Source organism: Brachypodium distachyon, chromosome 3 (genome assembly GCF_000005505.3).
Source record: "Brachypodium distachyon strain Bd21 chromosome 3, Brachypodium_distachyon_v3.0, whole genome shotgun sequence".
Lineage (NCBI taxonomy): Eukaryota > Viridiplantae > Streptophyta > Magnoliopsida > Poales > Poaceae > Brachypodium > Brachypodium distachyon.
In genome coordinates this window covers 16751344-16767496 of record NC_016133.3, presented here as the reverse complement: position 1 = coordinate 16767496, position 16153 = coordinate 16751344, and the positions used below count along the sequence as shown (strand labels likewise).

Genomic DNA, 16153 nt, shown 5'->3' with positions numbered 1-16153 from the left:
AATTCCCGAAATTAACGCGCAGTACACGTTTAATTGAAGATGTGGAGTGCGGGTTTATTTCAAAATTTACAGGGGTTTATTTGCAAAAAGACTGGCGCCAATTAATTAAGGACAGAGGGAGTACATTACGAGCATTTCCATTTATTATTTTTCCATGTAAAAAACCCCTATGTAAATATCCATTATTATAATGTCATAAAAAAAGCCTAAACTATAGACCTATTGAATCTAATACCATGAAAAAAAAAACATTTCACTTATACTTCGCGAGATAACACACATGATCAACGACATTTAGGTACGTGCAACCGTCCGTTGTAATTTCCTCGTGCTTGGGACAAAGACGTACGGCCCGATATATGCCGGCCCGTTGCTCGCTGTATTATCACACGTACGTGCGTTTTCTACACCGGCACACGTGCGGCCCGACCGATCGATCAAACGAAATCACACCAAAGAAAAGGTGTGGAAATGGTAGCAGCTGCCAGTGGACCCTTGATCACACGAAATCACACCGATCGATCTCGGCGGCGAGGAATTGATGGATTCTGATTTTCTCCCCCGCGAAGAAGCAAGTCATCGATCATCGGTGCACTAGCCCGAGCGAATCAAAAAACCCCACGTACCTACGTTTGATTTACTTTTATTTCATTCTCTGTGGATAACATGCGCTCGTGAACGGGACCGCGTCGACGACCACGTGGCACCGGAGGACGGTGCCTTGTCGATCGAATGCTATACATCTCTCTGACTACCGGATGTCTTGACTTTGACTGACTGGTAGTAGGAAAGTTCCTACTACAAATAAGCATTGGGAGTACGCGCGTGTGTTCAATTGGATCGGCCCGATCAAGGAGCCGCACGTTGTGAACGAGGGCAAGGGTCAATTAAATTAATTGAGCACGTTGAAAAGTCTATATATCAACATTAGTCTATATATACCGGCAGGTGGACATCCGGAGTACGTGAATACACACACACCTAGTACCTAGCTAGTGCGGCGTACCTCATGGCAAACCAAGTGGTTAGCGATGAAGCACGCGGAGGAGGTGGCGGCGGCGCGTCCACCGTGTGGAAGCACTTCCACCGCAACGTCGTCGTCTCCGGCGCCGGCGCTGGATCAGGCTGCACGGCGACTTGCAGGTGCGGCACCACGGCGACTTGCAGGAGGTGCGGCACCATGCTCAAAGCCTGCCCCAGGAAGCACGGCACCTCCCACCTGCATCGGCACGCCAGGAGCGCCGCCTGCGCCCTGAGGGCTCAAGCCCAAGCCCAACGGGTACTCATCGCGCCGGAACCTGCTGCCGACGACGCGCTAACGTGGCTTGAGGATCATGTGGTCGATGGCGATGTCGACGTCGACGGCCACCTGAACATAAGATCAGGCGCCCAAGAGATGCAGGAGGCCGGATGCACGAAGCCCTGCTCTCCTCCCAACTGTATGTCACGCCGTATTTTAGTTACTCCTACCTTAATTCGCCCTTCGTCTTAATTTACATGACACACGTACAGTACTCTTCTTCATCACTTGATGCATGCATGCACATGCATATATACGTACTCCATGAACTCACATGCGTGTAGTGACTCGATCGATCGCCTGATCATACATCCATTTCTTGCATGCAGATGTGCCTCTGCCCCAGGTATCGAATTCATCGTCCAAAAGGTTCTTAAAGAAGAAAAGAAACAGGCAAGTACTACTTTTCCTCGATCCGATCCTCAAGTACAAACACACTGCCAATACGCGTCCAGCGGCCCCCGGGGAAACCGCGTTCGATCCGATCGCCGGGTGGTCTGAGTATAATGGCCGGTCGTCGGTTGGAGTACCTTAAGTCGGTGGTGATCTCATGCATGTACAGCTACAGAGGTTCAGGCCGACAAGTTCAGGAACCACAGCTGCGCCGTCCGGAGTATTGAACTGCATGAGCCCGAGCTGATAGAAAGAGTATAGACAATTTATTTTAACAGTGGGGCTGCAAGGGATCCGAGCGAAAAATGAATTCTCAGCTCAATTGCAATCCCTGTCATTCTCTCGGAATTGACGAGGTGTTGGATTCAAATGAACAGGGCCTGTATAACAGTCAACGTCCGTTGACTCTCACTGTCATCAAGTACACACACTAGTGTACAACTGTACTATCCGATGATCGGTTCTCCGGTCGACGGGTGGTCTGAATATAAATGGCTGGTCGATCGGCGTCGATCTATACAATTCCCCCTACCTATAATTCGGTGGTGATGCATCATATCTATATGTACAGGCACAGCTACGACAGAGGTTCCGCGCGGGAGGTTCATGAAGGACGACGACCGGCCTCCTCCGCACCTGAACCGCAGCTGTGCCGCCGTCAGGAGGAAAAGGCGGCAAGCGACAAGTACGACGACGACGAGGAGAATTTCAAGGACCTGCCGAGCATCCTCAGCTCCGGTTGGGAGATCGATTCTGTCAGTGACAGCGGGGCCAGCAATACACCACAGGAGCAAGCTGGACCTGCACCATGTCCTCCCTCTCCACAACCGCCGGCTGCTGCTGCTGCCACTAGTATTAGCTTACCCATAGGCAATTAATTAATTACACACATCTTCATCTTCATTATTACTAGTTGCATATACTAGTTTCAGCTTACTGGAGTCTGGAGTGTTCTTCCTAGCTAGAACTGCACGTACTTGGTATCATTCTAAACAAAGAAAATAGAAATGCACCGGCCGGTTGTGATTTGTACTGAACTACTACTGGTAGTAGTACGGATGATCAGAAAAAAAAAGAAATTAAAGATGGTACTAGTACTGAGTACTGCAGTAGTACTGTATGTAACTATCGGAGAATACAATGCAAGCTTTTAGAGTGTTCTCAATATTACAAGAAAGAAAACATTACTATGAAATACTCTAGAATATAAAATAAATAAAAGAGGGAACCTTCTAGTGTTTAGATATGCATGAAGAATTATGTAGAAGTTTTGGAATACTCTAGAATAGGAGTTTAAAATAAATAAATAGGAAACCTTCTAGTACCAGATATTTATGTAGAAGTGTGTGGAAGGCTTTAGATATTTTGTATCAATGGCTAAGATTTTGACACATGTCAAAGATCCAATGGCCATGTAGTCCTATAAATAGAGACTTTTGCCTCACACCTTGTGTAGTAGAGAATAAGAAAGTGAAGAAGATGGAGAACAAGGTGTGAGCAAGTGTAAAGTGTGTATGCTCTGTCTTGTACTAATATTTCTAAAGCAATATAGTACTACTTTGTTCATATAAGTCTTCCGGTTAGGCCTTATTATTTCTAAATACTTAGTGCATATAAGTGTGATTTAACGTGAGCGGATTCGCCCGGAATCACAACGGTCTTGTTTCAACGTGAGTGGCATAGCCGCCCGGATTCAAAACTTGCTTTAACGTGAGTGGCTCTGCCGCCCGGAAGCTTGCACTAAGTAAGTAGAAATAAAAAGAAACTAATCAACTACACCAAAGTAGTTGGTATAGGTGAATAAACCCTCTCGTAGTGTGTTAGATCCACCTCGAATCCTCTACAATAACTGTAAAAAAGCTCCATTCTTTAGTTAACTAACTTAACTTTTCTTCCGCATCAAACTGGAGTACTTTAATTGTAAGAAACATGTACCAGTACACACACTTGTGACTTGTTCTTCTCTTTTTGTTTGACTGGAGCACAGCTGGACTGTTTTTTTTCTTTCTTTTTGCAGGCAATATGTTTCTACGTCAGGAAACGAAGCCCGCGCTGAGGCAGTTTTTCCAAAAGCGGAGAGAAAGTTGCTTGTGGCACCTTGCCGACTCAAGAACGACGTAGCACGCTTACAGGAGCTATAAATATAATCGCGTACGCATAGTGTTGGCCACAGCTCGTGGAGTATCAGATGTTAGTTAAAGATCTTTTCTCTTGTCGGAGCTAGATCACACCCTTCCTTTTATTTTTCTTAGGATGACATGTAGCTAGGCTAGTGGCTACAAACAATGTTTAATTTGTAATTACTCGATCCGTTTACTAATGTTATATTCTAATCTCCAACAAGCATGCATGCTGTAACATACGACAGCTATCTAAACTACTCTGTTTGGGTTTATAAGGCTTCTATCGAAATTCGTGTCACATTTTGACCAATAATTATTTAAATTATATTTAGTACTCCTTCCGTCCAACGAAGGATGTCTCAATTTTGATCAAATTTAAATGCATCTATACAGTAAGTCATGTCTAGATACATATAAATTTTTAACAAACTTGAGAGTTGAGACATCCTTTGTTGGACAGAGTGAGTATATGTATATAAAGTTAAACCGTCCCTCGCAAAAAAAGTTAAACCGTTAGAAAAAGTTTTTTTCATACGAATCCAACGATGTATCCTTTTGTGCCGCAATAATCTCATATTACAAATGTATTTTTGTCAAAATTTGACGTAAAATTCCGCGTAGGCCTTATAAACCCAAACGGAAGGAATACTCATATTTGCTAGCTGTAGGCCATCGAGGTGGCTTGCAAAATGAAGGAACTCCGACCGATGTGTACGTCCGATGGATCCATGTAAAAGCGAACACGAAGGATGATTTAGTACACACACGGTTGCCCTGAATCCTTTATTTATTTTATTCTAAAACACTTTGCTCATAGTTCTCGGTGTGTGGCACATCAAGCCTAAATTTGCAGCCCCGCATATACGATCAGTACCGATAGTGGAAGGAAAAAAAAATCAACCATTAGATATCAGTAAAACTGAGTATAATTAAACCGCACGCTAAAGTAGCTAAGCCCGCCGGATGGATCGGATTCGTCATCCGTAGGACGCCGCGCGCTTTGCCAATCTGAAGAAACAGCCTTAAATTCTCTGCGCGTATATGCCACAGCCAACAGGACTTCGATCTCTCTTCTTGCACGACAGCCGGGAAAAATAGGCTGCAAAAATAAAACAGAAAAAGAAATGTCACCGTTTTGTCAAGAAAGGTGTGCTACCAAAAAGACTGTGTCATGATTCTTCCGCGAGTCGAGAAATGCCTTTTTACCTTAATTTAATTTGTATATTTTGTTTAGCCGATTGACCGTGTTGTGATGGTCAAAAAGATGAATTTATACTCCTGGTATAAAAACGGTCAAGAAGAAACGAAAAGGAGATATGTCAGGGGCCCGATAGACTTTTGATAAAAGCGTCAGATATGATGACGTGACAAGGAAAGGTATACGTTCATAGCACCATTGCAAATGGACATGCCGACATCAAACGGTCGGGCCGATGCGGAGAAAACGCACGTGATAGACAGGCGACAGGTCTCAGGCTTAATTAATTAAGCACGTGGAAATTAGAAACGGACTGGGAATCGCGAAGTGGATCAAGGATCTTTTGGTCCACTCATAGCTTGTTACTCCGTACTCCTACTTTTTCCCTGCTAACTAGAGTCTCGAAAGAACTGGTCTAAGTTCCTCACAATACTTTCTTGGAACTCCACTTCTTCGCAACAATAAGATTCCTTTTACCAAGTCCTTTTCCTGGTAATCACTCAAATACTTCATAAGGAATTACTCCATCAAAGTCGTACCCCTAAATCCCTAATTGCGACGAGAGAAACTTTCTTTTTTGGGTACATGACTTGGAGGGCTTTCTTTTGCACCTGGGCTGCAGCCACCTGCTCCGGCCCAACTTACCAAACGATAAATGACTTGCATGGCAGGTGCGGGCCTCGTGCGGGCACCCGGCAGGCCGCCAACCAAACGGGCTCTGCTCTTTCCCCTCGGTTGCTCTCGGGCTGCGGCCCCACAGACATGCTGGGCTTGTGCTTTTTTGAGGAATGCTGGGCTTGGGCTTGTGATTGTACCGACCTTTTTCTTCCGAGAAAGAACTGGAGTAGTTCTTTTTATCACTAGGCCCAGTAGGAGTAATACCGGTTAAGCCCAGCCCAGTGTTGGGAATAACAACAGGTCTGCGCGTGAAACGGTCCAAGAAGGCGACGGGGATCCGACTTAGCTTTCCCCGTCCGTCCAGTCCACCCACCGACCGACACATGGAGGCCACCGCCGGCGGCAGCGCTGGCCTCGGGCTCATCGACGGCGACGGCGACGGCGACGACGCGGCGTCTTCCTCGAGGGGAGCGGGATCATCCGGGTGTTGGGCCGTGGGCGCGGTGTGCGGGGGGCTGGTCTACTACCACTGCGCGGTGCGGCGGGCCAGCGCGGTGTCCCTCGCCGCCGACGTGCTCCTCGTCCTCCTCTGCTCCCTCTCCATCCTCGGCCTCCTCTTCCGCCACCTGCACATAACGTGAGTGAACCCCTTTATCCGCCTCACCCACGGCTCGTCTTCTCCGCAATTCTCCGCTGCTTTAGTACTTCCAGGTTTCCAGCGATTTGGTGGTCTTGGGCTCCTTTTACTGTTCCTTTCCTTGCTGGTTACGATGCTGACGGTGGTCCTGCCAGCATCGGTGATTTCCTTCTTCATGGCAGCACGTTAGTAGGAAATGATGTTGGAGTAGTTGCCGGCTTGCTGCTGATTGAGTCTATACTGGTGATGATTTGCTGATGGCTCTAAACTCTAAACTGCTGATCTTACTCAACTTTCTAAAGAAGGCTCATGCTTAATGGTTCATACTCGGAAGTATGAACTTTGTGTTGAAAAGAGGAAAAAAATTTAGGGAAATAAAATGGATTCAACTTCCACTATAATATCTATATATATCCCCAATTTTAGGAATTTTGTAAAGGATTGGTGGTATAAACTAAGGCCATCCAATTGTGCATTACCAAATCGATTTTCTTCCTGGTGGAAATGGACTTGAAATGTGCCTGCAAAAAAAAGAAATGGACTTCAAATGTACCATTTCCCTTCTTTTGTGGTAAGTGAAACAGCAGCAGCTTACGCTTGTTGTGATGAAACCAACGTGGACTGAAAAAGACACAAATTAAAAGGCAACTATGAGCTAGCGTTTCCTTGCACCATAGCACCCTGCAAGAGAATAAGCCATTATTGAGTTTTCAGATCACTACTTCTACATGATTGTAGACATAGTACTTCTGTAATATTGAGTTTACTTGTGGGATTGCATAGAATTTCTTCCATTTTTTCCAAATGGTAGAATGTGCTTATACCAGTCATGTGCATGCTTTCGACATATTCTGAAAGGATGGAGCTAGAAGAATATGGCTACTATCCATCACTACTTCGTTTGATTCAGCTTGCCTAGATAATTTTTTGTTGTCAAAAGAGAACTGCCCTAAGCAACTTCAAATTCATCATCGATATGTTCCTGTCAAATCAATGCAGTATAACTGGCTTCTGGTGCTTCCACCCTGCCAGGACTAGTTTCCTACTGCTTTCTAAAAAACAGTCTCCTCCAAACAACAAACCTCAGTACCTAGCAAGTTTGGAATAAGTCATACATTTTCAGAAAATCCTTCTATCGTCTGTAGCACTTATTCAATTATGAGATGATCAAAAGTTGTATTGACTATCAAGAACTCATCTGGTTGTTAATTTGGTAACGTTATTAGCAAGACAAGATAAGCAAACAGTTTGGATGATAATGATGACATCGCAATTATGCTGTTTTCTACTGCATCTTTGTTACTTGATTGGTGGTGCCAATCATAATGTTGAGTAACCAAATGGTTTTGCATGTAGGGTGCCTGTGGATCCTCTTGAGTGGCAGATTTCTCAAGAGATGGCAAATAGCATAGTTGCGTCCTTGGCTAACACAATTGGAGCTGCAGAGTCTGTATTGAGGGTGGCTGCAACTGGACATGACAAGAAACTCTTGCTCAAGGTATTATTGAATCTTTGACTTCATATGTGCTCTCTGACGAACTACTGAGGCAGAGGAACTCTTATTTTTGGCATGTTAAAAGCTCATGCTTGTTAACATCTAGCTGAGTTAATTTGTGGAAATTACAAATTTGATCATTTCCACTAGAATTCTCTCGATACAAAGGGCAAGGAGAAAAGATATCAAACTTTCTTCTCTCATTCTAGCGCATCTTCCTTGGTTTGAAATGTCAGATATTTGCTAGAGTTCCATACATATTGTTTAGCTTACGGCAATCTGCATCCTTGCATTGCAGGTGGTTTTTACCCTGTATTTCCTAGCAGCTTTGGGAAGGGTTGTCTCAGGCGCTGCGGTTGCCTATGCTGGTAATTCCACCATACTAGATATCGTTTATGTACCTTTGCTCTAGATTTGTTTGCGGTAACACCTCTGGCACGACTAAATTGACTTGACTCACTCCACATTTTTGTTGTCCTGGCCAGCTCTATGCATCTTCTGCCTCTACATGTTTGTGCAAAGCACCGACCTGTTTGATCAGCTCCCTTCTTGGGTTCCCGTGGGAAGAGACTCTCTAGGCGGCGCTCAGGACACCACATGATTCCCTCAGTGTACATGTTCTGCTGATCCATTTTCCTTCTTTGGATTTCTGTATATGCCCCTGGAGGCCAGTAGCTTGAGCTGTAGCCGGTGTTCTGAAATTCTCTAGGCAGATGAGGATTAGTCAGGCTCGGCGGCTCCCTAGGCAGCCGTCCGGCCAGATGGTGGTGCCTAATGCCTCGGCGACCGCCTTGTTAGGAGCCTGTATGTCTTGCAGCTGTACCTGATGTTGACTAAACTCTGATGTACCCCTGTTCATGTGTAACATCCAACTGCAACACGCAAGTTTTATTTTTCTCTAGGACTGCATTTGCATACTGGATTCTGAAGATTATGGCTTGACAAATGTAGAACTTTTTTGAAACTCAAATTCAGAATAAAGCACAACCAAAATACTCTTCGCACATGATTAAGCACGAGCAAAATTCTATTGTGAACAACTGGGGGTTTGCAAAATCATGCATTTTTCGCAGGGTGTCAAGTATTTGTTTTGTTTTTGTGGATAATTTCTTGTTGAATGTGATCGGTGTTTTATCGTTCTTTACTGAAGGAACGTGTGGTGGTTGACGGTGGTTGTGAACGATGATGCGCCGTGTATCTTGGTACACCTCCTTCGCCTTTACTTCTCCGTTTAAACGTCCAGCAAAGAGACAAAAAAAGTTTTGAGAGAATAGCTAACCACGTTTGCCACCTGACGTAATAGTTCGAATTAACCGAGAGCACGTCGTTAAGATCTACTGAGGGACCTCGCGAGGAATCTTAAACAAAATAAACAATTTAACTTCCACATGGTGGAGTGGTATGTCGCAGCAAAACTAGGAGCGGGGCAGCGGCGCCGGAACAAGAGCAGTTTAATTGCTAGGGCTGGGCCATGTGTGATCTTAGCCATGACATAATCTATTAGTCATATGTTTGGTTCACTGGCATACACATGGTTTGCGACAATCTTTTAGCCATACGGTACATATGTCATGGGGTCATTTTTTGTATCAAATCTTGTGACGCTTGTGGTGGCTATTTTGGACATGGTTGTCAGAGTGACAAAAAATAGCTAAAAAGGAGTTCATGACATATGCGGTGAGGTGCTAATTTTTTTTAGCATGCTACAATTATGGCTGCAACTAAAAACTTATCAAACTTGTCGGCCCAAGGCATGTTTGCTTGTCCTCCACACCTTGCTACACCCGTCAAATTGTTGGCCTAAGACTAGCAAAATCCTCGCGTCTCTCCCAACATAGGAATAAGCCACGATTCGACGAGGCGAAGGATCATATTAAAAAAAGCATTTGCATGTTAATTTTGTAGAATGTATGGCGACCCTCGCATAAAACTATCAACACACAACTGACTAATATCTTTTGTACTAACCGTTCAACACGTTGTAACTCTAGTGTTGCTTTACAATGACAACAGATTGTTAGTCATAGGCTTAGGACGTCTCTGACCCCAGGAGAGGGAAGAAGAAGAAGAAGAAGCGAAATGTGGTGTGCGGATTTAGAGGGGAGTGGGGCTAGCTAGAGGGAGGAGTTTGTGGCAGAGATGACAAGCATGAGGAAGGATAAGCGAAGGAGTTTACCAAGAAGGGGGAGGCTAGAGGAAGAACATGCGGGTAAAATGGCACACTTAGTTGACCATTCTCCCCTAGTCCCCCGTCCATCATCCATTTATCCAAAATAACACATGAAAATTCACCTACCCAATAGAACTGGTATTTTGGAAAGTACGGAGTACTTTGGAGTAGCATATTTGGAAAGCACTCAAAAAAACATCTAAATAACCACGATAATCAAACTGTTTTATATGTAAATAACTTGTTTGTAAAATCCTGATGGATCATAAAATGCGTCTGTTCATGCCATATTACACCACACACTAGTTATTGCCGATCATTGGCTAGCCAAAATGTTTGCTACTACTCTATTTCTTGATTCTTGGATGGCAAAAAATTCTATCAAAGAGTTATGAGAAGGTGATACTTGATGATCAAGTTTCCACGGACGACAGGCCCATGATATTTTGGCGGTTAGTTGGTTGCCAAACATTTTTACCCAGGAGATCAACCAAGCTTCCCCATTTCCTTCCTCGGAGATATCCACCGTTAACAAAACCAAAACAAGGCAGAGAGAACAGAAAGAAGCTCCAAAACCGAGGGCGTGAAGGCGGAGCTCCCAGAGGCCAGAGCAGAAACGCAAAACCCCTCCCTCCCAGCAAAGCCGCCTTGTTCCTATCGCCGCCTTCTCGATTTGAAGCCCCCCCGCATCAATCAATCCCCAAGCCCCCCCACCTCACCTCACTCCGCTCTCCCCCCACTCCCCCGCATCGCCAATGGAGACCGCGCTCGCCGCCGTGTCCGTGTCCAGATCCGCCTGCCCCCGCGCCGCCGCGCTCCCCTCCCGGGCGCCGCTCCTCCCCAGCCGCGTCGCCGTGGCGGCTCCCTCCGCGGCGCGCCGGAGCCTCGCCGTCTCCCGCCGCGCCGCTGCTGCTGACGATAAGGTGGCTGCTGCGCCGGCGGCCGAAGCAATCCCCATCGAGAAACGTTGGTTCCTTGCTGCTTCCTTTTCCTTCCTTCCGTCCCTGCTGACGGTGGTTTTGTGGTTGGGAGCCTGTTGTGATTCCTGCTACTCTCTCTTTATGTGTGTGTGTTTGCAGAGTACGCTGCCTTCCCGACGGTCATGGACATCAACCAGATCCGCGAGATCCTGCCCCACAGGTGAGCCACTGTCGGCTACCTTGCTAGTAGCAAGAGGTAGCACTTGCTTGCTGCATCATAACTTCTCGAGGCTTTGCTTATGTGTTCCGTTGTGTGCGCAGTTAATTGAACTGGCTTGCAAGTTACCCGCATTGCATTTTTGCTGTCCAAAATTCCAGATCACTTCCGGGGGGGCTCTTGTAGATGTGCATCTGCATTCCCATTGAACTGATTCGGTGGGTAACGGGATCGCTGCGCGAAATAATGAGAAAACTTACTCACTCTTTTTCCATAAAAGTGGTCATTCTGGATATAGACAAACTGAACCTTCCAAACTTTGACTACCAGTTTCCGATATCTTTAAAAAATTTAGATCAGTTGCTTCAAGAACATATGTGTATATTTGTCTCAAAAGGTACTTTTCAAAATCTTTTATTGGGATTTGCAAACATACTCTAGTAGAAATTAATTGTCAAAGTTGTGTTTTGGTGACTGCGTCAATGTTGAAAACGACAAACGTGAGGGAGTAATTGCTTACTGTTACCTTTCCATGCCAGCACAAAAGATGACATTCTAGATATTGGCATGGTCTCCCAAAATAACTTTCACGCCTACCTAATTTTATCTATTGTAAGTCCTGACAGTAATTTAGAGTTGTCGGCACTTTCTGTAAGGCCGATTTATATGTGCAGAAATGATTTGTTATCCGAAGAAAAAATGTTTTTTTCATTGTGAGAAAAAGCAAAAATAGTTTGACTTCATGCACCATAATATCACTTTTTTTTCTGTTGACTGGAGAAAGTAGCAATGTAACATGGATTAGCAGTTATTTCAATATTTGCGTAAGGGTAAATGCATTACATTATTGTTGCCTAGTGTCAAGAGGAGCAAGGTGAATGATGCTTCATGAGTATACAATTGTCTCCTACTCTCTTTCTAACTTCTGAATTTTGATGTGCTTGTTAGGTTCCCATTCCTTTTTGTTGATAGAGTGATCGAGTACAAAGCAGGAGAATCTGCTGTTGCGATCAAGAATGTCACGATAAACGATAGCTTCTTCCCTGGGCATTTCCCAGAGCGGCCCATAATGCCTGGTGTTCTCATGGTTGAGGTATTTGCCAATCTGCCGTCCTGCATAGTCTAATTATCATCTCGTCTTATCTCTGGATTTTACTGTTTCTGGAGCGGTAGTTAAATTGTCTACACGATACAGTGAGATACCAGAAAATTTGTGGTGAAGCAAAGTATTTGTGCAATAAATAGTTCTGCAATTAAGTTCACCTTTACCACGTTATATTGTAGTCCGTATCTTGCTGTCTAAGTGTAACCACGTGCATACTTTATGCAACTCAATTAATAATGCATTTAGTTTCCATGAATACATCACTCTGCCAAGAAGGGAATTAGCTTCGAGAAGAGTTTTCAGAAACTTCATACAGTGAACCCAGCCCAACTGTAGCATCTGATCTGTTGCATAATGAATATTGTGCCATAGTTACTGGATCCGATTTAATGGGCCTTGAACCGCGATCTTGATTGATCAACCCAGATCCAGATTCTAAATTACTCTGATCGGTTAGGATTTGGGCTCCGATTTGTCGAACTCAGGCAAAAGAACTAAATCGAAGGCAGCTGCTAACACCAAAAAAATCAAATTTACCTGCGCTTAATATACTTCTGCCGAAAACGGTGACGGCGCAGCGGTCAGCGCGTCATGGTCGTGCATGCCCGACGGACAGCCCTCTGTCCTTTGTTGTTTGCTAGGCGACGCGCAGCAGCAGCTATGATCTAGAGCACGGCCAGCAATGCAAAGTGGAAGCACACGACAGCGACCACGCGGAGACCACTGCAGCTCAGCTTTCACATGGCTGGAGGAGCATGATGAGCCTAAAGGTGTTTGGGAGGGAGTTTGGGGATTTTCTGGTGAAGATGACAAGGAGACGTGAAGATAAGCTTGGTTTACTGCAGCAGCTTTTTAGTGGGTAGTCTATTTAATTTCTAAGCAATTTTTTTGGAACTTGCATCCTACTAATGTCAGCCGGCTCAAATACAACGTTTTAGAGTTAGAATCTTCTAAGGATGTTTGTTTAGTGTTACTATATGTGCATATACTAGCGTGTTTAGAATCAGAAACCGTGGGTTCGCAAATCAGATATGTATAACCCTGACGAATCCGATTCATGCGAGGTCAAATTGCGAACTGCTATACTATTTATCTGTAATTCTGGTGTCTGCTTCACATTCCATATGATCAATACCTAGCTTAAAATTCTCCAAGCTGCTAAAATGTATAGTCGTCGCAATACTATGTATTCTCCTGAGCAGTGAGCACATGGCTCTATCTACTTCCATGTGAAATTTAATGTTACTGTTCTAGCACCGAGTTGACATGTTTCTTATTTACCCTCACATGAGAAACTTTTTATACCTTTATGCACAGGCTTTGGCGCAGGTCGGAGGTATTGTGATGTTGCAACCTGAAGTCTGTGGAGCCCAAGACAAATTCTTTTTTGCAGGGATTGACAAAGTGAGGTTCCGTAAGCCAGTAATTGCTGGGGACACCTTGGTCATGAGAATGACCCTGACCAAGTATCAGAAGAGATTTGGACTTGCAAAGATGGATGGAAAAGCCTATGTGGATGGTGAGCTTGTATGTGAGGGGGAGTTCCTCCTGGTTAGTGCTAACGAGTAGCAGCTGAAAGAGATCTAGTAGTGAAGATCATGCACATTCATTGTTAGAATGGGGCTAGGTTCTTTTGTTGCGAGAATTGGGTTGTAAACCAAATGACATCATGTGAGGCAGTCTTTTACATCAAGTTTGTGTATCCAATGCAACATATGGGTTCAATTTTTGCCTTTGCGGTCTGAGTCCAGCAATGCTGCTGTTCTTGGCTTCAAAGTCCTATGCTTGTTCAAATGGTTGTTTGATGGTAATGTATTTGGCTTCAAAGTCCTATGCTTGTTCAATTGGTTGAATTTATGTATGCATCAGTTTAGTTTAATTTTCTTCAGTTTCGTGGTCTGGCGTGAAAGCGCTTAAGTAAAATTCATTGGACTTGTTGCATTTTATGTACGGAGTATCATAATTTGTTCTATTATTATTTATAACGTTGCTAATTATAAATTGTGATAGATGGATTATTACGAGATTTGTAAAGAAACCATCTATGCTCCAAAATGGTGAAGTTGGAAAAGAATAAAACTAACGGTAGTAAAATTGTAAGAAAACAGTGAAGACAAAGAAACAAAAATCATGTGCAAACGTACTCGTACTTAGTGCTTATTGTCTTGCTTGGTGAAATATCAATCTCTATTCAGTACTCGCAAAAAAAAAATCTCTATTTGGTGCCATTAGATCTCAAATAAATGAATTAGATAAAAGATGAAACCTCTAATCACTTGAGCACATTTTGGCAACAAATTTAGTAAGGCCTGTAGTGGCATGATGCATATCCAAGACAATGATAAAAAATAATAAAATACTCCTTTCGATTCTAAATTCTTGTCATAGTTTTAGTATAAATTTAAACTAAAATCACGACAAAAATTTAGTATCGGTCGGAGTAGAATGGATAACCCACCCTCTCCTTTCCAAGGCACATGCAACTATTGCTACAGGGAACACTTCAGTAGTGCAAAATACCGGTAGTACCGAGTCACTTGACGCCTCTTCTATAGCCAAGTCTTTTCTTTTACCAATTGGCATACAGAAAGTCAACTAGAATTAGTCAACTGACGCCACGTCACATTGTAGTTAGTTTACATTACCACATGCCGAGCGTCGTCAGGATCCAATCCATATTCGGTTCGTGGTCAACCCTCGGACCCCGGACGCAACTGCGATGTAAAATCCTGTTAATTAGGACAGTCAGGCTATATTAACTAGCCAAGTATCCTCCTGAGTTGTTCGTCTCGAGGGAAGGCAAGATGGCTGGCCTTGCGGCGCCGATGAGCATCATGAAGAGGAAGGATGTTGAGGTGGTGGTCAACAGCCATGGGTTCTCCGTCTTTCTTGATCCTAAGAGGATCAAGCTTCAGGTATGGTCAATGGTGCCCTGATCTGTAGAACATGCAGTTTTGTTCCATGAGTTTGTTAGAAACTGGTAATAACAAGAAGTAGTTAGCACTTTCAGATGGAAAATGATCCTAAGTAGTACTTGTTGGTCTTACAAACTTGTTGGACTAACTGAGTTCCATTCGACTTATGATAAGCTTGCATTAATTGCTGATTTTTGTTGCTAGGATGGCATGATTCTGGACAAGATGGAAGAGGATGAGCCACTAGCAATTGCTCCAACTGCTACTGCGCCAACCATTGTCTATGGCAAGGTGGACACTGTATCCGGGGTCAAATCTTCAGACCCACAGTCTATGTTCAGGCGAGATGAGAACATCGCCGTGGCGGCGCCAATGGAAGTTGAGGCGGATGCCCGGCAGCACCAGCCGTGCCAGAATGATCCCTTCTTTTCAGGTTAGTGACAATCCCAACTGTTAAACATTGTTCTGTGAGAAAAAGAAAGAGAGATGGTAAACAGGATGTCTTGTTCAGTTTACATGTAGTAAATAGGTTGGGTTGGATCCTAGTAAGATGTACGTAGAGATGAATGAAAATAGTTGTAGAGTGAAAAATCTATTTGAAAGTATATTGCGTTCGTTCTGCCAATTGAAAGCTGAATATCCTACAAATTGCAGGTTTCTTCTGAGTGTCACTCTACTGAATACTGGCGCTATAGCATGTGGCCAGCATAAAGCAAGTCAGTTGGCGTTTGCTTCTTGTTGCAGTCTAATGCTAATCTTCACAACCTAGACCAGTAAATGTTGATCTAAATTAGTTGATGTAACTATTTAACGGTTAAGAGTGCCAAATTCATCTGCATATTTGATTGTGAACCATGATCCTTCCGAAGGTACGCACGATTTCAAATAACTTTAGCCATCTTTTGCTGACATTTTAACATGATGACGAACATATATATAGCAAATACAATGTTCAACTCAAGACAGGAGCAGAATAAAGTTACTAAGAAACCATCATACATATATTCACAATGCAGCACAGATAAAACATAATTTTTACAGATAGTGCACCCTGATAAACAA

The 16153-nt window shown here is 43.9% G+C and overlaps 4 protein-coding genes across 4 annotated transcripts; all 4 read left to right on the top strand.

The window, feature by feature from the left end:
• Positions 1-946: 946 nt before the first annotated feature.
• LOC106866368 lies at positions 947-2860 on the top strand. The gene is made up of 3 exons (XM_024461137.1): positions 947-1439; positions 1630-1693; positions 2265-2860. Exons 1-3 carry the CDS (start codon positions 1010-1012, stop codon positions 2569-2571), a joined length of 801 nt encoding a protein of 266 aa, XP_024316905.1. The 5' UTR covers positions 947-1009; the 3' UTR covers positions 2572-2860.
• Positions 2861-5948: 3088 nt separating this feature from the next.
• LOC100842972 (reticulon-like protein B23) lies at positions 5949-8757 on the top strand. The gene is made up of 4 exons (XM_003573524.4): positions 5949-6269; positions 7626-7767; positions 8063-8132; positions 8250-8757. Exons 1-4 carry the CDS (start codon positions 6016-6018, stop codon positions 8363-8365), a joined length of 582 nt encoding a protein of 193 aa, XP_003573572.1. The 5' UTR covers positions 5949-6015; the 3' UTR covers positions 8366-8757.
• Positions 8758-10495: 1738 nt separating this feature from the next.
• Positions 10496-14020, top strand: LOC100835546 (3-hydroxyacyl-[acyl-carrier-protein] dehydratase FabZ). Its single transcript, XM_014899977.2, has 4 exons — positions 10496-10900; positions 11014-11074; positions 12020-12164; positions 13494-14020. The coding sequence occupies exons 1-4, from the start codon at positions 10690-10692 to the stop codon at positions 13743-13745; spliced, it is 669 nt and encodes a 222-aa protein (XP_014755463.1). The 5' UTR covers positions 10496-10689; the 3' UTR covers positions 13746-14020.
• An 828-nt stretch (positions 14021-14848) lies between these two features.
• LOC106866292 lies at positions 14849-15963 on the top strand. Its single transcript, XM_014899978.2, has 3 exons — positions 14849-15091; positions 15296-15524; positions 15746-15963. The coding sequence occupies exons 1-3, from the start codon at positions 14981-14983 to the stop codon at positions 15754-15756; spliced, it is 351 nt and encodes a 116-aa protein (XP_014755464.1). The 5' UTR covers positions 14849-14980; the 3' UTR covers positions 15757-15963.
• The last annotated feature ends 190 nt before the right edge of the window (positions 15964-16153 follow it).